This window comes from Ptychodera flava, chromosome 4 (assembly GCF_041260155.1).
Source record: "Ptychodera flava strain L36383 chromosome 4, AS_Pfla_20210202, whole genome shotgun sequence".
Classification (NCBI taxonomy): domain Eukaryota; kingdom Metazoa; phylum Hemichordata; class Enteropneusta; family Ptychoderidae; genus Ptychodera; species Ptychodera flava.
Window position 1 is genome coordinate 39,588,078 of NC_091931.1, and position 21,272 is coordinate 39,609,349.

At 36.6% G+C, this 21,272-nt stretch overlaps 2 protein-coding genes across 2 annotated transcripts in view; both read right to left on the reverse strand.

Annotated features, from left to right (window-relative positions):
- LOC139131730 (low affinity immunoglobulin epsilon Fc receptor-like) overlaps positions 1 to 21,272 on the reverse strand; it is a 123,261-nt gene that overhangs the window by 55,572 nt on the left and 46,417 nt on the right. The gene's annotated exons all lie outside the window — the stretch shown is intronic.
- On the reverse strand, positions 13,152 to 18,623 carry LOC139131732 (aggrecan core protein-like). The gene is made up of 6 exons (XM_070697935.1): positions 18,562 to 18,623; positions 16,664 to 17,061; positions 15,345 to 15,491; positions 14,828 to 14,913; positions 14,171 to 14,348; positions 13,152 to 13,562 (listed from the first exon to the last, which is right to left on the reverse strand). Coding segments are annotated over exons 1-5 (810 nt in total). The 5' UTR covers positions 18,564 to 18,623; the 3' UTR covers positions 13,152 to 13,562; position 14,171.

Sequence of the window (21,272 nt, forward strand, 5' to 3'; positions counted from 1 at the left end):
GTTGATGTACACATTATTGTCAGCATGTACTCATTTCCTGATCTTGTTTTTGGTAGGGGCCCAACACAGTCTATTAGTATCCTACTAAATGGTTCTTGAAATGCAGGAATTGGCTGTAAAGGGGCCTTTGGAATGGTCTGATTTGGCTTTCCTACCATTTGACATGTGTGACAAGTTTTACAGAAATGTGCTACATCCTGCCTGAGATTAGGCCAATAAAAGTGACTGAGAATTTATGATAAGTTTTCCTGACTCCTAAGTGACCAGCCCAGGGGGTTTCATGGGCCAGGCGCAATATTTCAGCATGGTAGGGCTTTGGAACCACAATTTGATGTTTTATAGCCCAATCGTCATCAACCAAAACATCTGGAGGTCTCCATTTACGCATGAGAATACCAGATTTTGTATAATAGGAAACAGAGCTATCTGAAGTTTTACCTTCATCATCTACCCTGTCAAACAAAGACAAAATATCTGGGTCTTTGTGTTGTTCTGCAATGAGATTTGATCTAGAAAATGTCTGACTTTGGTCAGCAGTTTTACTGGAAGTTTCAAATCCACGAGGGATAACGGAATGCTCCGTGTCAAACACCTGACTGAGAAAGGTGTCATTTAAGTCAACATCTGTGACATTATTTTTGAGAGTATTTTGATTCTCGGAAGTTTTCTTTGACATGGCTCGAGTAATAGCACATGAAGGAAATAAATCGGGTATCTCTTGTTCAATTGGCTCTGGATCCTGATCTAAAGTAGGATTATCAGTCACAAGTGGATTAGTAATGACCTTGTCCCCAGCAAGGTCGTTTCCAAGAAGAAGGTGAATCCCTTCAAAGGCAAAAAAGGCCTAATACCTAAAGTCACAGGTCCAGAAACAAAGTCCGAAGACAAATAGACATTATGGAGAGGAACAGGAATGTAGTCATTACAATCTACTCCCTTAATAAGAACTTTAGAACCTGAAAATGACTTTTCAGAAAACGGCAGGGTATCTGCCAACAAAAGAGATTGGGAAGCCCCGGTATCTCTTAAAATTTTGACAGGGGTAGCGGAAGAGAAATCACTAGAAAGTGATATAAAACCATCATGAATAAATGGCTCGAAAATACCCATAATGCTATCTTGAGAAGAATTGACCTTGACCTCATTAATTGGGGATGAGAGGGATTTAACCTCAGAAAATGTGTTACACACATTATTAGACTCTAATTGAGTTGATGAAGAAATAAAGCCGGTGGGCTTAGATCCACTTTGACCACTTTGACCTTCACGTTTTCTTTTCAATTTGAAACAATCTGACATCAAATGGCCGTCTTTCTTACAATAATATTACAAGAAAGTGTACCGAACTGTTTGTCAGAAGGAGATTGAGACTTGGGATCTGATGATGTGGAGTGTTACTTGAACTCTGTTACCTGCATTGTTTCTGTAGGAAAAGGACTGGGATGGTTTGCTGAGAAAGGAAGATTTGTGGGTCAATGAATAATCATCGGCCAAACGTGCAGCAACCTCCAATGTATCTGCCTTTGTTCATTGATAAACGTCTTGATGTCACTCCGGATGCACCTTTTAAATTCCTCAATCAAAACAAGTTGTCGTAATTTGTCATAATTCTGACTGACCTTTTCAGAAGAGCACCAACGATCAAACAGTTGTTCTTTTGTTCGAGCAAATTCAACATAAGTTTGATCCTTCACCTTCTCACAATCCCTAAATTTCTGACGGTAAGCTTCAGGCACCAACTCATAGCCCTTGAGAATTAATTCCTTTACAGAATCATAATCTGAAGCCTGCTCTACTGACAACTGAATGTAAATTTCTCTGGCTTTACCCACCAAAGCACTCTGCAAAAGCATAGACCAGGACTCCTTAGGCCAATTCAGCTCTGAGCAATTTTCTCAAAATGGAGGAAATATTTATCAACATCCTTTTCTTGGAAAGGGGGAACTAACCTGAAATGCTTAGTGATGTCAAACTTGTCTGAAGGAAGAATTTTCCTGACTGTCCAAGCTCTAAACGTTTTATTTCTACCTGCAATCGCTGTTCTTCTAATCGCAATTCTTTTTCTTTCTGTCTTTCTTCCATTTCTAACTGCATTTGTATTTTTTCCTTTTCTAATGCCTGTCTCTCTTTTTCCATTTGTAATTCTTTTTCTTTCATTTGTAATTCTTTTTCTTTCTGTCTTTCTTCCATTGCTAACTTTTCACGTGCCAAATCTGCCTGTATTTCTAACTCTAATTTTCTGAGTTCAAAGGAAGACTCAGGTTCATAATCTTTTAAGGCAGACTCCTCAAAATGGCCTGCATTAACTAAATGTTTTGCAATCTTGAACTGTATTTCTCGCTTGCGCATAGATCTTTTGACATCTACTTTAAGGAAATTTGCCAGTACTATGAGGTTGTCTTTTCTGAGGGAATTAAATGTGTCCTGATCAAGGTCATCCATAAATTCGTCTGGTTTAAATTCCGCCATGATTGAATTTCGCTGAGTTCACAGTATACTGTAGTTTTGAAAAGGCTGTCAAAATGTTGTCAAACGGCTCAAATATTCGTATCCCGGACAAGCCCCAATTTGTTACGTGCAGAGAAAACGAACAAAAGGGTGAACTCAGCAGTTAACGTTTAAACAAAATTTATTACGAAAATAAAACTAATTGCTAAGTTAGGGATAGAATACAAGCTTTAAAGTGTACAGACTACTTATCTCAGCTGGGACGGCAAAGCTCCAGTCTCAGAGTTGTAACAGTCAGTCGGATGAATGAACAGTCCTTTGGTTTGCAGGCTTGAAGCTACACAAAGTCCACAGTATAAATCCAGCGTTGACAGTGAAGGTCTTGAAAAGTCTTGAGAATGACTACTGCTGGAGTTTATAGTAACACACAAGAGACACGATCCCAAAAGTCTGACTGGAAGCTGTGCACGTCCCTTTTATAAAGGCATATAAGAACAATCTAGAACTTTTATTGACATGCTAATTACTGTTCTAAAATTATCTCCCTTACACAACTAATCAACTTTCCAGAACATTCCAAACATGACTAATTGAATTCAAGGTTGTGAGGTCATCAAGGGCAGTGACCTTGAGAATGTTCTAGACTAATTGAACTCAGGTCATGATGAGTGTGGGGGAAATGACCTACATAACAGTATGTATGTATGTATGTATGTATCTATATATGTACGTATCCACTGTATCTATGTATCTATGTATGCATCTCTGCATCTATGTTCTATGTGGGTAGGGATGGAGAGAGGGAGGGAGGGAGGGAGGGAGGAAAGAGTGCCTGAGTATGCCTGTCTATCTATCTATCTATCTATCTATCTATCTGTCTGTCTGTCTGTCTGTCTGTCTGTCTGTCTATCTTTCTATGGCTGTTATCATTTAATGATAATGGCATATATTTGGCAGGTATAACCAGTAGGATAGCGAGTCAAATTTAGCTTAATCATAGTATTGCAGGGCAGCTTATCCTAGCTCGTTGGCTAGACAAATTTTACCATTTGGCGATAGCGTAGATTCAAAGGAGTAACACAATGGGAAAGAAATATATCAGAGAAAGAAAACCATGGCTCAGTAGATATGAATTGTCACCTTTATATTACATACAAGGAAAAGTGGCAGGTCTGTCGATAGAGCTTTATTTTGTCCTTGTCTATGGGATGATTAAAATAAATTATCATTCAGTATTTTAATTGACTGCTTCACGTCAGTGTTTATTTCAGTATATTTTGATAAATATCAGCTGTCAGCATTGACATATTAACGTGCCCCTCCCCTCTTATTACCGTAAATTATCGACAATCAACTTTAGAGAAACACATATCATACGTATAGAAGTTGCTTAGAATACTGCAACCTTTCGTACGTTTATTTTCCACTTTAATCGGCCGTTTTATGTCAAATTCACTTTTTCTAACAAAATGTCATGACATCGCGCTTCATATATGTGAAAATGTTACAAGTGAGAGCATGTCTTCAGTTAGCGGTAGTCCGATTATGAAGAGCATGATCAATGAGAAAGCAGTTTCCTGTCACAAAAGTGCATCTCGGCCTCAATTTTGACGTGCAATATAAATTTAAAGAATATACTCGGCTGTGCGTGGTAATTTTGTCTAAAATATTCAGTTGCTCTTTATAGAAAATGTGTACGAAACGTCTTGTGATAAACTGCGCAGAGTTAGAACAGTGCTATGAGCAATCACGTATACTTGATCAGTTTTATAAAACATAAATCTGTAGAGAGTTGCCAATCATGATCGACAGCTAATATGGGAAGACAGTTTGACCTTGTTTTCCCACGTAAGCTGATGTCTTGAATGAAATAAAGAGTCTGAAAAAGTAAATGTGACTGATGTACCTAAATCAATTTGAACGTCATACTGACATATGGATTTATGTGCCCAGAAGCGATCCATTTCTGGTTTACAAGTAAAGATACATATAGAAATAAATTTCAGCTACACGTATTTGAAACTAAAAATACACTTAGGGGTGACCTTGTTGACTTGACTGGGCAATATGGGTTGAAAAATGTGTCAGGGAAAGAGCAGAGTCGTTACCTTAATGAAGTTCCAGCTGTTTGTTCGAACAACGCCCGCTGAGGTTGATTTGGTAGAAGTACGTGATCACTTGTTCTGAACCGTTCGTAACAGTGTTGAAAGTTGAATTGACTCTTGAAATAAGGAAACCAACGCCAGTGGACGATTATTTTACTAACAATTACACTCATAATTGTTGGACTAATACTGGGAATCAGTTGAACTCAGACCCCCTTATCTGGCGTTATTATGATAACCTAGCACTGGTAGTGAGATATAATCTCGACATCATTATATGCTATTACATTTTTACGTATTCAGAAACCACAAGCATTTTGAAATACATACAATATCAGCGGATGTTTATAATTATTACAAAATGCGTTAACTAATGTTACAAAACGCGTTTTATTACAAAACGCTGATACCCTTATTACAAATCGCGTAAACAATATTTTATTACAAAATGCTGATACCCTTATTACAAAATGCGTAGACCATTTTATTACAAAATACTGATACCCTTATTACATTTTGCGTACGTTGTTACAAATGCGTCATATTACAAAATGCCGCAGTACAACGTCTCTGACTTTTCCTGAAGATTCATAATCCGGCTTTTAGTTAAAGAGTACGGAAAAATTAAAATTTTGTATTCGAAAATTTCGACGTCTCACTTCAAAGTTTGGTGGCCCTCTACGACATGCCTAGTCTGGTTCCCTGACCCATTTTCTCCGGTAGAGGGCGTGGGGAAAATGGGGTCCCTATTTTTCCCCACGCCCTCTACCGGGGAAAATGGGTCAGGGAACCAGACTACGACATGCCCTACAAAGATCTGTATTGGTGCTCCGCGAATGGGAGCCCGAGGGCGCCTCACTGATCACAAAACGTCCCGTTGTTCTAGCTAGAGGATGGAAGAACTGGCACCCTTACAAGAGTACAAGCAGGGGAAGGAAATTCACTGTGGAAAATTAGTGTTATCGTTAGCTGCGTAAACCATATACCTTGAAGCTTCAAACAGTCTTGCATTTACTACACGAAGCACTGACTGAGGTAAGGATGCATGGGTCAAATGGATGTGAATGTGAGTCTTTTTACGATTTTGAGGAGTAGGAGTTTAAAATTGCCCTTCATTGTATATCGGCCGTCGTTACTCCTAACCTTTTGTGACCGCAGGTGTTATGAGACTTAGCCTCATTGACTCTAAATACTATGTACATGTAATTTCAATGACTTTTCGTTTAATGTAGCTCATTTTCTTTTAATTTTTACCATCTTCGTTCTCTCACGCTCCAGGTCAATGAGTATCTCATTTTAGCTCACGTGTTCACAAACGTGAGCTAATGTCATAGCTATGTGTCTGTCTGTCTTTCTGTTTACACGAAAACTAAAAAACGCCTGAACGTATTCACGTCAGATTTGATAGGCAGGTACCATATGCTAATTACAAGAACTGATTAAATTGTGTTTGTGGGGCTTATATATTAATGAAATTATGATTTATCATTTTTTTCATATAATGGTTTCCTATGAAGAGAGTAATGTCAGAGTCGACATATATAAAGAAATACTGCACAAAATTGCAAGAATCTTTTCACGCATGACAATCTCAGAACATTATATGATACTGTGAGTGTCATGTCAATTATCTACTCATTTGCATATTAAATGAACTTTTGTAATTAGAGATATAAGTAAAATTGATAATGCCTGCTAAGAATATTGATCTGATAGATATCTAATTGTGCTGAGAAGCATTAGGCGCAGTGTCAAGTTAGTAAGTAGCTCATTTGCATATTTGATAAAGTTTTACAATTAGTCATATAACTCCGAAGTAACTGCACAAAATTTGATGAATCTGCTGCAGATACTAACGCGACAGATATTTGACTTTTTTGAGAAGTATTAAGTATTGGATAGTTAACTTTGTAGGTAGTGATATAACTCTGAAACTATGACACCAAATTTGATGAAACCAGCTACAGATATTGATCCGATAAAAATGTAATAGTACTGAGAAGAATAGGGCAGTGCCAAGTTACTGAGTAGCTCATTTGCATATTTAATGAAGTTGTATAATTAGTCATATGACTCCGAAATAAGTGCACCGAATTTGATACAGATATTGATGTGATAAATATCTAATTGTCGCGTGAAGAACTTTGCTGTGTCAAGTTAATATATCGCATTTGCATATTTAATAAACTTTGTAATTAATGATTTAATTCCAAGAGTACTGTGCAAAAGTTGATGAAACCGGCTACATATAATGATATGACAGATATCTGATTGTTCTATGAAGTGTACCGCTCGGTAACGAACCTGTTGTAAACCACGTGAGCACATTCAGTAAACATCTGGTTGAATGCATAAAAGTGCTACTTTTTGTAAACCTTGCATTTTACGGCGACAAACTTAGCAGCGTATCAACGACGCGTGGATTGGATAACAAAACTACTGTTTCGTTAAAATGTTGATCACATAATGACATTATTCAGTTGTTTTAGCTATAGAGATAAATGCGTTCCTGTACGAAGCAAAAATGAAATAAAAAGCCTGTTTCTCTGTTGCACCCTCAATAATTAATTCAACGAATTAAAACAATTTGAAAGTTTGGGACTGGATCAATATGGGTTCAAGGACCTTGGGCTGTTAGATCTTCATTACATCACAAAAAAGAAACATTTAATCTAAATTTGAACTCTTATCGGAAAACTTCATCATAAGATATTCAAGCAACTATATTTTGAAAATTGATAATTTTGAGCTGTTTCTAATCGAAGCGACCTAAGTATTCGCCACACAGAAAGACAACGACTTTTGACCTGTGACTGTCTTGAATTTCAGAAGATACAAATTTCCCTGACTGGCATCACGGGTGTTTGATGAAATTCGATGAAAAAAAGTCAGTCAAATAAGGAAACGTGTGGTCATTCCAGGATTTGCGCCGAGAGAGTGCGATAACTGGTAGAGACATCAATTCTTAAATGTTACTGTCCACAACCTTTCCTGGAATCCTAAGAATCAGGATCGATTTTGGTGAGGACGTCTGTGGGTTCAAATTTTAAAAAAATGTACACCAACTATATTAATAGTAATCGGGTAAAACACATTACACCTGACCCATTGTTCGGTCGCGTATGTTGCTTTCATAGACAGATTATGGGGTTTCAAACATTTCAAGATGCTGCACACATAATACAGTACGTTGACTGTGACTAAAGGTCGTACTTGAAAAAAGTTGCACATTGGCATCCTGAGACAGAGGAGTGATTGCCCCACACAAATGTATGTATGTATGTATGTATGTATGTATGTATGTATGTATGTATGTACGTATGTATGTATGTATGTATGTACGTACGTACGTACGTATGTATGTATGTATGTATGTATGTATGTATGTATGTATGTATGTATGTATGTATGTATGTATGTATGTATGTATGTATGTATGTATGTATGTATGTAGTGTATGTATATGTATGTATGTATGTATGTATGTATGTATGTATGAATGTATGTATGTATGTATGTATGTATGCATGCATGCATGCATGCATGCATGTATGTATGTATGTATGTATGTACGTACTTATGTATGTATGTATGTATGTATGTATGTATGTATGTATGTATGTATGTATGTATGTATGTATGTATGTATGTATGTATGTATGTATGTATGTATGTATGTATGTATGTATGTATGTATGTATGTATGTATGTATGTATGTATGTATGTATGTATGTATGTATGTACGTATGTATGTATGCATGTACGTATGTACATATGTATGTATGTATGTATGTATGTATGTATGTATGTATGTATGTATGTATGTATGTATGTATGTATGTATGTATGTATGTATGTATTGTATGTATGTATGTATGTATGTATGTATGTATGTATGTATGTATGTATGCATGTATGTATGCATGCATGCATGCATGCATGCATGTATGTATGCATGTATGCATGCATGCATGCATGCATGCATGTTTAAGTCTCTTTGTATGCACTACGATATAAATTGTTTTAATTTCGGTAAAGAGCTGAGACCGTCTTTATTCTTCGAATTCGGGATGGAAGAGGACATTTTCTATCACCTCCTAGGAGGACTGAGGCGAGGACGAGCTGGAGGAATCGACAGAGGTGGCTGTAGAGGGTTGACACGAAGAACCAGAGAACAAGGTGGAAGATATATTTTTCAAATCCCTTATAAAGAATCATGCGAATATTAAGTTCCAGGATTTCATTCCAAGGCTCGTCATGAATTGCCATGAAATAAATATAGCGTTTCCACTACTCTCTTGCTGTTCAGGATTTTTTACAGTATTATTCTATAATTACGAACTTTGAATTGTTACTTCTACGGTCAAACAGAGAAGCTGTTAAGAAGACTGGAAAATTGTTGGCATGAGTGTACATTAGCAAGAAAAACGAGCTCGACAAGGTTGAGATGACAGCGGGATGAGCGTGGACGACGAAAATGAATCTGTAGAGCTGTCACGTAACCTCAAAGCTGGTCAGGATTCGATTCGTCGAACCTTGGCACGTAAAATTGATGTATTGAAGAGGGACCTGTTATCAAATTTTGAGTCCAAACTGAATGACGTGAAAGATTACTTAACCTTGGAACTAGCCCGACTTGAAAGGAAATTGAATGAGGCTGGGGTTCACTTGAAATTGTTAAAAAAGTAGTTTAAGTGTTCAAAAACATTTTTGTGAGATAAAATGACTCGCTGCATTATTTCAGTCTCGGTAGTCATTTAACTGTAAATCTGAACAAAAGTATAATTATCTGTCACATAAACATCTTGCCTTGGCAACTCTGAGGCTTGTCTTATTGTAAATCGAGCTCACTGAGGGCAATGAACAATTTCTATTACTTACATATTAGAGATATAGCAAGTTTTGTCAGGGAAAATATTTAACAGTGACCTGTTGACCACTAGTACCATGAAAAGTGAAATAAGTTTAGTTGAAATTCCAATATCATTACTGTTGTCCACATCTGAACCTTCAAACACCCTATTTGAATCAAGTACATTTGTATCAATTGTCAAACACCTCAGAAAGCACAGAATGTGTTTGTTAAGCATTGTAAAAAAATTATTCATAGTTTTCTCATAGACTCCAATGTATAGTGAATCAACATTTCAGTGAGATTCAGAAATCAAATTTCTTGCATACATATCAACTTTTAACCATTCTAGTGTAATGAAGTACTTTCAAATGAATTATCAAAGGTCTATAAATACACAGATTTGAACAAAAACAAACTAAATGGATAATGTACAATTCTGATGATTTATTCTGTGTATCGTTATTTACAGAAATTGAAGGACGTAAACGGGGCTATCCAAGGACTAGCATGAAGCTGAAGACATTTGATAGTTGTGTGTGTTTCTTCTGAGGACAGCGAGCATGACAGAAGTTGCAAGGGTGTTGCCTATATTCGGAGACACTTGCCATGGGATAGAGAAAGAAGTGAAACTGCGTACAGTATGGAAAAAACACTTGCATCAAAGGAATGCATATTGAGGCTACCTTGCATTGAGGGCGTGGCCTCAATCAGACCAGAGCCTGAGGATGAGAATGGTGGGCCATGAGCCGTTATACAGACAAATGACAATATCAACTCATTACAAGACAATGTTTAAAGTATAAGCATATGTTTTTGCATTTTCTTGATTCTGCTAAAAGCTCAATGATGCATTTTTAGTTTTGAACAAAGACCACTCAACTTTTGAATTTTTATTGACTAGATACAGGCTGTACTCATGTTATTACACCCGACCGAGTCATAAACAGTGATTATTTGTATAATTGTATGTTTGGGCAATTTAACTATTCTTGGTAAAGAAATCCTCTCTGAAACCACAACTCCAATTTGATTTGAAAGTTAGTCTGGAGGTTTTTATGGTACAGCTCAGTAAGACTGTTTCAAATTGTGGTGAAGTTTGCATAATTGTATTTTTGGCAAAATTTTTACCATTGTCTTTTGCCAAGTCTTTTTTTTTTAAATCGCTGCTACAATTGTACAGACATTCAATGAATGACTTGAAATATTGGTTTCAAAAAGTCTGGTTACATTATTGTTTGTGATTTTTTTTCAGAAACCGCAGCTTTTGTTTAACACGTGTCAATTATTGTAAATATTTCATTGGAACAGTATTGTTCAGTAAATAAAAAAGACATTATTTTTTCAATTGCATAACAGTTGTATGAACTTAAATTGTTGATGTGTGTAGTGTAACATGTGAGTATGAGTAAAGCAAGAATACTAGTATACCATGAGAATACCGGTAATACATTTTAATCAATAATGGTAGATATTGTGCATACCATCCTATGGCAATATGCCTACACATAATTCTGTAAACACAAATGGAAGAATGCAGAAAAGATATTAAATATCCGCGCTGTACATTATGTATCAACTTGGTCCTGTTTGTTTCCCCATAACAGAACTAACTGCCCCATATCTATTTTCTAAGCATGTCCATGCATCATTACCAGTGTAATTGTTGATAATTGCACTGAAGTAAGGCCTTTTGAAATGGATCTGTCAACAAAAATAACATAAAGGATACAGAGGCCATGTTTAGAAGCAGAATACAAGGTTATTTTGGTATACAATTATGAAAATAAAATGATGAAACAGTACAAAATAAGCAAAAGGTACAGGTTACTGTTTCGAGTAAATACCGATTCATGAGAAATTCAAAAAATTAAAAGGAATGACTGCAGAGCAGTGATATTTTATGCGATTTCACGCAACGTACCATGGGAAAATTTAAGGCAAGAGGGTGGATTCCCATAATCACTAATTTCACGCAGAATCCATTGAAATCCTGCACAGGATTATTCAGGAGACTGTCTTATGGAATCCATTAAAATGCTGTAATGGATTCTGCTGTGGATTCTAAAAGTGTTCCGTATATAGAAGAATCCATAATTGGATACCTTAGGATTCCCTGAGTACCCACAATGGATATCTCTGGATTCCCTTGGATTCTGATTGAATCCACGGAGGAATCCACAACAATGCTTGATGGATTCAGGCTTTTTCACATAGTGTCGCGAGGCGCATTCTACCTGAAGGGGTATGTTCTTATTAATTATACATTAAAGGCACATGAGACAGGCATTTATTCAACTGACGTTATCACGAACACAGATATATGTGAGAAATGCTGTGACTAAAATCCACAGAGCAGCTTTCATGTGCTCTGCTCCAGTTTGAGAATCATAAAAGTATAACACGGTCCAGTGATTGTACTCGTCACAAGTGTCTAAAAGAGGAGAAAATGCATGTTGCACCCACTGTTCTACTGTAACACTATCGCATGAAATTGGACTGAGTCTCGATGCCAGGAAGGTGGAGGCATTTAAGACACAACCATTACTTAAGTGTACACATATCAACAGATATTTGACTGCTGTGGCCTGCACGAACTCCTGATGTTCTGGTATTTAAGGGAGCTCAGTGATCATTTAAATGAACTCTTAATTTTTTTCCAATTTCGTTGTATGACTGGCCATTTTGCTAACCATTTCGCCATATGGCAACCCGGACTATTATTGCGTGCCCTTAACATTAAAGGCACGTTTGGACAGACATTTATTTATTGTCCACTATAAAGAGACCAAAGACGTGTCGATGGATACAAATCTCGTTGAGAAATGCTCTGAACAGCGGGTCCTGCGCTCTTGCCGCTCAATCTTCAGAACCTAATATTGTCAAGTGATTGTACTTGTAAACATGCGTTTAAAGGGTAAGTAATGCAATTTCCAGCTGAGTGTGTTGATATTTAATCATCGCGTGAAAGCGTCAGCATGGCCAGGAAAGTGGGGGCGGAAGGGGGTGGGGTGGAGTTAAAACACAATCATATGAAATTGAGATATTCGCTGGATCCTACCCAGTGGGGATTCCACCCGCCCGTAACATACTCTTCAGACAGCCATTTATAAATCTACAAAATTTCGTCATTCATACCTCTTTAAGCTTATCCTACGTTATGATTACAAGTAAACGTTTGTTGACGAATTGTTCATTTTAGAGAGTGAGGGTATGGGGAAAGAATGGCTTCTACATGAGGTAACAACACAAAAAAGATTATGGGAGCATATGGAATAAATTGGTGCCGGTCAGCTCTACATTTTTAATTGGTGGCTGGACGCCTTCAAAGTTATCTTACCAACAGAAAATGTTGGCTTGCATTATAGGTTGGGATGGGGTGGTGCAAACAAGAATTGGCGAAATATTTTCTCTTCCGGCCCCTGCCGTTAATTGCGCTTCTTTCCTTTACCTGACTGGGCGTGCGGTTATGGCTTTGACATGAGGCAACAATACTAAGAACTGTATTTGTTGATCTGACATAGGTAAAGAGCAGATTCGTCTGCTCACTGATACGTACACCCCTGTAATCACAATAGGAATTACTCTATCCCAGAGGAACCACATCTTTGCTTGCTGGATGACGGTCTTCAATGGATTCAACACTTAGTGGATTACATAATCTAGCAGAGATGTTGAAGATAGAGTGGTGGATGAGACATCGAGGAAATTTCAAAACGAAAAGAAAACATGTAAAGACAATATGTTATTGCTTTAATGCTGATATTTATTATTTATTGCATGCAAAGATAATAAAGAAAGGAGGCTGCCATCGTTTACAATTTACTTAATTAACTGGTGTTACCGGTTTATATTTGACTGTTGTAAACTTGCTCCTCTGGAAAGTTTTCCTCGACCAATCACGACAGAAAATCTTACATAGACACCACCACACAATATTACATTGAGGTTGTTGAAGTTTTATCTTTTAGACTAAAACCCGACAACCGCATTTCGAAGAAACAAAGCGGTTAATCGTGGAAACGTCGTGAAAATCGTTGGCAAATACTGCAGAAAGGTGATGATAAAGTGCTGTGTTGTGTTATTCATTTTCTATTAGTTCCTTGTCAAGGCAGCTTATTTGCAAGCGTAGTTCAATTCCAGGAGTTCCGTTCATCTGCAAAAATTACAGTAATAATTAAAAATCATCATCACCATCATCATCATCATCATCATCATCATCATCATAGCTGTTATTTTTGATATTGTCTTAATTAAATAAAAATATAACTGCAATCTGTTTATTTTCGATTGGTCGGTCGACAGAATTTCAGCCTAGATAAAATGAAGATTGGAAGACGCTTTAAATTATTTGTGGTTTGAAAAGAAACGGCTTTAAGTGTCTGAGCTGTAAAGCGCATTCACTCGACAGTCAAATAGTTCTTTGGAAGAAGCTCTACGGGTCGAAAAATAAAACGGTGCATTAATGCTATAGGGTAACATAATGTTTGAACAACTATTCGGCACCTTGACCTTATTACAATTCACATTGCATGACGTCATTATAATGAATGTTGAAGAAAATAATGCTAACTGACATAAATTTCATGTAAAAGTCGCATAATTTGAAACAAGTATGCCGGCATCAGGTAGAGCTTTAAAACAAGCATAATAACATTGACAAAATAATATCAATGTCGCGAAATTTTCCGAAGATCGAGACAAAACTGTTGGTGTCATAATAATCATGAAAAGTACGTGGTTTGGTAATTATCGTCTATGTACCTTAACCAAAGTGAGGCCTTCGCCAGTGGTTGTGGTGGCCATGGCGGTATCTGCGTCTCTGGCACACGAAACGACGTCGATAGTAGCATCTTTGATCGTTCCAGCGTCCATTCCTGTACATCTCTACGCAGTCCTCCTTTCTGTGGTAAGGCCTACGATACCATCTTCTGAAATTGTACTACAGTAACACGCACATGAAATCATTGCTGTAACATTACCACGTGAAAATGAAGTTTCGTATCTACGGTATAATTTTTTGTTTACTTTCAATTGTATTATGTTGTTTCCAAATAACACTGGGGGATGGAGATTATAAGATCTTATCTTTCATCATTAAATTTGTTTACGTTCAATTTTTCAGTCTTTGCCCCGGTGACTATAGTAGTATGTTAAGGTTATGCGGTTGTGTGGCTATGTCATCACATGTCGCCCATCTCCAACTATACATAACATTCATCTTATGGGCATGTGAACGTGTATGCTTTAATTTTTTCTCCCTTTCGAATATCGGCACTTTGCGAGATACAGATTTCCCCCGGAAGACAAGTCGCAGATTATCACGATGACGAAACTATCATACGTCACCGAGTCTTTCATTAACGACCTTTAACTCTCCGAATGAGCTGTTCATTGCAAGATCAAATTATAGATCCTTACCCGAGATCGATCAGTCCATCTAAAATGTCTTTCACGACGTCTGTCATTCAATCCTATCCACACGTTTCCATAGCGACGTGCGTAACCTGATTTGAAAAAAGAGGAATGTTTTCGAAGACATTTAAAGCAAGGATCGGCTGCAGTGTCTCTTCTGCCACCATTTAGAAACCATAAGTTCTTCTGTATCTGTTCACTATATACAAGACGCCATTTCAAATCACAAGACGGCGATGCAGTATATCCATGTTTACAAAATGCTTCAAACAAAGGACAAGTCTTTCTATATTTATCTGTCTACATGTCTCTCTGTATGTTCCTCTGCCCGTTAAGTCTTTCTTGATATGTTAAATGATCGGAAAAGTTGAAAGCAATGTAAAACATTTTTTCAAACTGAGTATTTAAGATGAAGATAGAACCCATTATCTGTCCAGTCTTTCCATCTGTTTGTCTGAAAGCTTATCAATTAAATTGATATTCCCATTTATCACCACAATTTATGTGTTTTCAATGACATTACCTCTGACAACGCGGTTCTGTCTGTAGTTGTGAATGCTGACGAGATTACCACCATATCTTCTACAAACTCGATATGCTTTATACCAGGAATAGCGGCGAAGAAATACTCTGTAACACTTCCAGCGATAGCAGCGCCACCGAGTGCGAGCTGCGAAAAAAACACGAAACACAACAAAGACCTGCATGGATACGACCGTGATATGACTGCAATGTTAAATAGTAAATATGTATTCGCTACACATGTGAATATTCCTTCACGAGACGACTGTTCAATTCTTACTGATGAACAGCCGAAGTTTTACATCACATTTAAGCATAGGTATAATAACTATAATCATTTTCCATTTTCAGCGAAAGTCAAAGATATAATTACTGTATAAATGCGTTCATGAAAGGAAGCTTTTCGCTACATTTTGAAATTTTGTATCATATGATCGGTGATCACCTGCTTCGAGTACTTGCAAAATGGTGCATTTCATGGGAAGGTGTTTGTTAAACACGTTGTCAAATAATGCCTGTAATGAGTGAAGCTGGTTCAAACTGAAGTCAAAGTATTTCCGAAGTTGGGAAGACTTGCACACATGGTTTTCAATCGGACAGTGCCATATTTGCAGAGGCATGTTCCAGTACTTTGTCTTCACTATTGTCTAAGTGTTTTGAAAAAGTGTCATTCGTTTTATCATAGCCAACACTGTGTTTGAGCATAGGTGATTCGGGTGATATCAATGAGTTCGCGATACACTGTTATTGTTTTCTTAAAGAGACATAAGCTGTAACTTGTGGCAAGTTTTACAGTATTCTGCTTCTGTATATCAACTACCGTGTCTGACCGTAATAAGTTTGTCATGCTGAAATTTCGAGTATTCTTTTTGTCAACACAGCTTGTGTGTGTAATGATCATTGTTTATTGTGCACAATGAATTCTTGTCCGAACTTGAATACAATTTTCAACAATAACAACGGAGATTATACTCATATATGTTGTGTTGATATGCTAAATACTTGGCATTAAATTACAGTTTAGGGATTCAATGCAGAAAGTGTAGGGAAACCACAAAACAAAAGTTCTGAAAAAATAGCCAAAAGATACAGCTTATGGAGCTTTACAAAAAAAGGGAGATTTAGGCTGCAGGCAATTTCGCAGTATGAAAACTACAACGGGCGTGCACTTAAGCTTTACGGTAGTGTGCGGTCAACTAATGTAGAATGGCTGCATATTGTCCTATGCATTTTCAGCTAAAGTTTGGCAAAACGAAAAATTCGGTTCAATTGTTTTCATAAATTTTAGATATTCTTCGTAACACAAAAATACATGCTTACCATCTTTCACGAGATCGATGGCCTGTTCATCCACGTCTTCACTGCTCTCCTCCGTCTCATCGTCGGCTGAGCTCATTTCATGTGTATCTGTCTCTTCTTCCTCATCAACCTCTTGTTCTGCTGTTTCGTCTTGGTCAGCGCTTTCTTCTTCCAATTCTTCCTCCTCAACGTCGTGTTCATCCAAATCGCTTTCATCGAATTCCTCTATGTCGTCGTCTTCAAAACTTCTCTCTTCCAAATCATCTTCAGACTCTTCGAATTCAGTCCCAGACGCGATTTCAGGTGTCTCTTCAACGACAGATGTTTCGTCGATGGTAGCCTCTGCTTTGGGTGCGGAGGCAGCAAAGCATGCTGATAGTACAGCTAGTACTAACAACGTTGTTATAACAACCCCTCTCCTGTAAACACGATTGGAACTAATTTGGGAAAATTGGATGAGAGTAATTATTAGGAAAATGTAACGAAATCGAAATTTTTACAGCTGAAATTTTACAAAATGATAAAATAGTGTAAAATTTGAAATATTGTTCTCATCGGACAAAACAACGAAAACACAACGATTATTGCATACCTCTTTCATCGGATTCATTTTTATGAAAATAAGTTCATTTTTGTGTAAATGTACTGAAGAAACGAGACAAAATGCTTAAAATTTCTCTAATTGACGAATTTTGAGTCAGGGCACTTTTGAAATGCCCCTGACTTTTTCATGAATTTAAGGCTTCATAAACATAAATTTGAGTCAGGGCACATTTTAAAAGACCCTGACTGACTTAACTGTAAATCAATCGAAAAGCTTCATTTTGGTCGAGGAAAAATGACAAACTGACATTATTACTAGTGTTTCAGTAATGAAGAAACTACAGACAAACTCTCATATTTTCATTCAAATATAAATATTGTTCATATGTTTTGAACAATATTGCATTAGATACTATCATGCACTGATTCTTGATCATAAGATTTCAACAGCATCGTAAATTGTGTATAAATTTTAAAGATGGTAAGCAAATATGGTGTAAAATTAGAGAAATTTCTAAAAATCTTGAGAAATTCTGCCAATCCAATTATCCCAATTTAGTTCCAATCGTGTTTGTAATGTATAATGATATCGAAAACATTCCTATAGACTCATATAGAAATACTATGCGCGTTTATCTCGTTTATACATGTCCAGAACAATGGCTTCTTTTCCTCGAGAATAGCATGTGAATGAACATGGATGTAAGTTTACGTGTCCCCCACTTTGGACATTATTAACGATGTCTTTTGCATGAAATTTAACCTTGACCGAAAAAAAAATCGCTGGACCAAATTATGATATCCGTTATTTCGAAAACGAGCGATGGCTGTGAGTTACTGGACACCTCAGCGACTAGTCAACAGACTTACATGCGTGACAAAGCCATCGAGTAAAATAGTGATTTTGCTTTTGCTATTGACATTTTCACATTCGTTTCAGGTAATATGGGCCGAATAACTGAAATACTTCAACGTTTGCTCAAACTTTCCTGAAAGACACTTTCAACCCGATTGAAACCACCGTATTTCAACCAGAGTCCTACTAATCTCTGTGTTTATGGGGAAATTACAAACAATTCAAAAAATCAGACGGTGAAAACTTTACTTTCTCCAAGAATGTTAAAACTACCCCCCCCCCCCCCCCGCAATCAATAGACTATTAAAGTATAGGAAAGATTTGAGAGTCCAAATATCTGTCCATGGGGCGCACTCTACATCGAAGTGAAAAAGAAAAAAATGTTAATATCACGGCAGCCTGTTGCGTGACACAGGGTTTGGAGCAGGGGATTCCATTCCAATGCACGCACACTTTATGGCAAACTCGAAGTTAAAGTGACAACGGATTCAGTAAAATAGATTTTTACAGGTATACTTACATTTTTCCCGAGGTGATGTCAACAATCCTGGAGTGTTCTGCACTGTAACGTAAACGAACAGTGTCGGACGAGTGTCTGTACAGGTCGAATACCCCGTACTTTTATAGGACATCGATGTTATCATTAAATTAATATGCAAAATTTTTGGGCTCCTGCAGTTATTGGATGCACCCCTCAAGGTGACACCGTTATTTTCTCTTTGCAAGCTTTGTTTTATGATTAAAGTCTATTAAAGACACCGACTATATGAACCTCAATTGCAGAGATTTACAGATCATCGTCCACTTCTGAATTTCCATCGGTAAATTCAACGTGACCTTGACCATTTTTGCGATATTGAAATATTTGAGATCATAGAGAGAAACTGGGAGAGTAAAGTAAATTTGCCGGCGCAAATTAATTAGGCGGAAGTGGTGAGCATCAATTGTATTTCACTTGTCTGAAACTTTCTAAATGCTATAATTAGAAAGGATGGCACGCTGGTTGATGATCTGAATAAACAAAATTCGACAACCAAACACGCAAACTGACAATACCAGATGAACGTTATTTGCTTTTTTGCCAATTTCTGATTTCTTTGACAGATATCTAATAAAATTGCGTTAATTGGATTGCAGGGTTTACACGATAGCCCTGCGACTGTCTTAGCAGGATGAAACACATAATTTGAAATGCTATCGAGACAGTGTAATCGTCATTTGCCTGAGTAACTACAAGAACACGCAAATTGTACATCGTGTATTTTACTTACCAAATTTTTTATCAGATACGAGTTTTCATTGATCAGTCATTTCAGAAAAGCTAAAAAATGTATGACAAACGACAAAGAATTTGAGCAAATAACAATTTCTGAATTCAGATTTACAACTCAATCGATGATGTTGTGGCTCTTCTATGACATCGGCCGTTGCATGTCGTGAAATAACATCATAGCCCGGAACATTGCCCATACGTTTTTCTTGTTCGTTCAAATTGATACAAAGGTGTGAATTTATGAAAAACAAACTATGTCACACCAGCATGTTAAGTATGCATAAAAAGTAAAACGAATACACCAAATTTTCCTAATTTTAAAAAATATGTTTTTCTTTCAAGTTGAAAGTGACAATATTCTCGAGGATGACTCAACTTAAAAGGTTGCAATTTTTGACTGAGAGGCAGCTGGGCGATGTGTGTGCCACACTGATGAGGCAATTAGGAAACAATGTTGTCGAACATTGTAGCCAAATTAGTCGATAAACGGTTACTTTGGCAGTGTTTCCCACTGCAAATATAAAACATTGCTTCAAGTTTCACAATGATTAATCATAACCTTAGTGATTTGGTCGAAAGTTGACCAATCACATATCGATAGAGAAAGCGCGTCATATTTTGAATATTGTGAACCAAGCAGTAACGAAAATGCTTTGTTTTCATGTAGTGTGTTGAGAGAAAAGTCATCACTGTTTTTCATTGAGACAATATTGACAAGATTATCGACAGTTTTTAGCTCACGTGTTCACACACATGAGCTAATGTTATAGCGATGTCTGTCTGTCGTCTGTCTGTCTGTCTGTCTGTCCATGTGTGTGTGTGTGTGTCTTTCTGTCTGTCTGTCTATCTGTTTACACGATAACTCAAAATGACCTGAACAGATTCAAGTCAGATTTGGCAGACAGGTACCATATGCTACTTGCAAGAACTGAGTAGATTTTGGTTGGTGTGGCTTTCATATTAATGACGTTATGCAATACAATTTTAGCTCACGTGTTCACACATGTGAGTTAATTTCAAAAAGATGTCTGTCTATGTGTGTGTGTGTGTGTGTCTCTCTCTCTCTCTTTCTCTCTGTCTGTCTGTCTTTCTGTTTACACGATAACTAAAAAACGCCTGAACAGATGCAAATTAAATTTGGTAGACGGGTACCATATCTTAATTGCAAAAACTGATTAGATTTTGGTTAGTGTGGCTTGCATATCAATGAAGTTATGCCATATCATTTGTTTAATATAATGGTTTCCCTATGGAGACAGTAATGACAGCCACGAAATTTATCAAAAAATACTGCACAAAATTTCATGAAACTCTTCAAAGTTGACAGTCTCAGAACATTAGGATGATACTGTGAGTGGCATGTCAATTATCTGCTCCTTTGCATGTTAAATGAACTTTTCTATGTAGTGACTTAACTCTGAAATTCCTGCACCAAATTTGATGATACATGCAACAAATATTGATCTTATAATATATATATATATATATATATATATATAATATATATATATATATATAATATATATATATATATATATATATATATATATATATATATATATATATATATATATATATATATATATATATATAATTGATCTTAGAAGCATTTGGCAGTGTCAAGTTAATAAATATCTCATTTGCATATTTTATAATGTTTTGTAATTAGTCATATAACTCCGAAATAAAAGCATCAAATTTAATGAAATCTGCTGCAGACTCTGATCCGACAGACATCTGGCAGCATTGTAAAGCATTTAGTAGTGTGAAGTTAATTCAGGGTTCATTTTCATATTTAATTAATTTTGTAATTAGGTATATAACTCACAAATTACATCATAACATTTGGCGAAACCTGATACAGATATTGATCTGATAAATGATTAATTGTGCTTTAAACATTGAGCAGAGTCGAGTTAATTAAGTGTTCATTTGCATATTCATGGAACTTTATAATT

Bases quoted from the DNA above. Each gene is read 5' to 3' on its own strand.
- LOC139131732 (XM_070697935.1), bottom strand. The intron at 14,914-15,344 runs GTAATGTCATTG...TTTTCAAATCAG, and splicing joins ACAGAACCGCGTTGTCAGAG to GTTACGCACGTCGCTATGGA. The intron at 14,349-14,827 runs GTAAGGATCTAT...GTGTTACTGTAG, and splicing joins GATGGACTGATCGATCTCGG to TACAATTTCAGAAGATGGTA.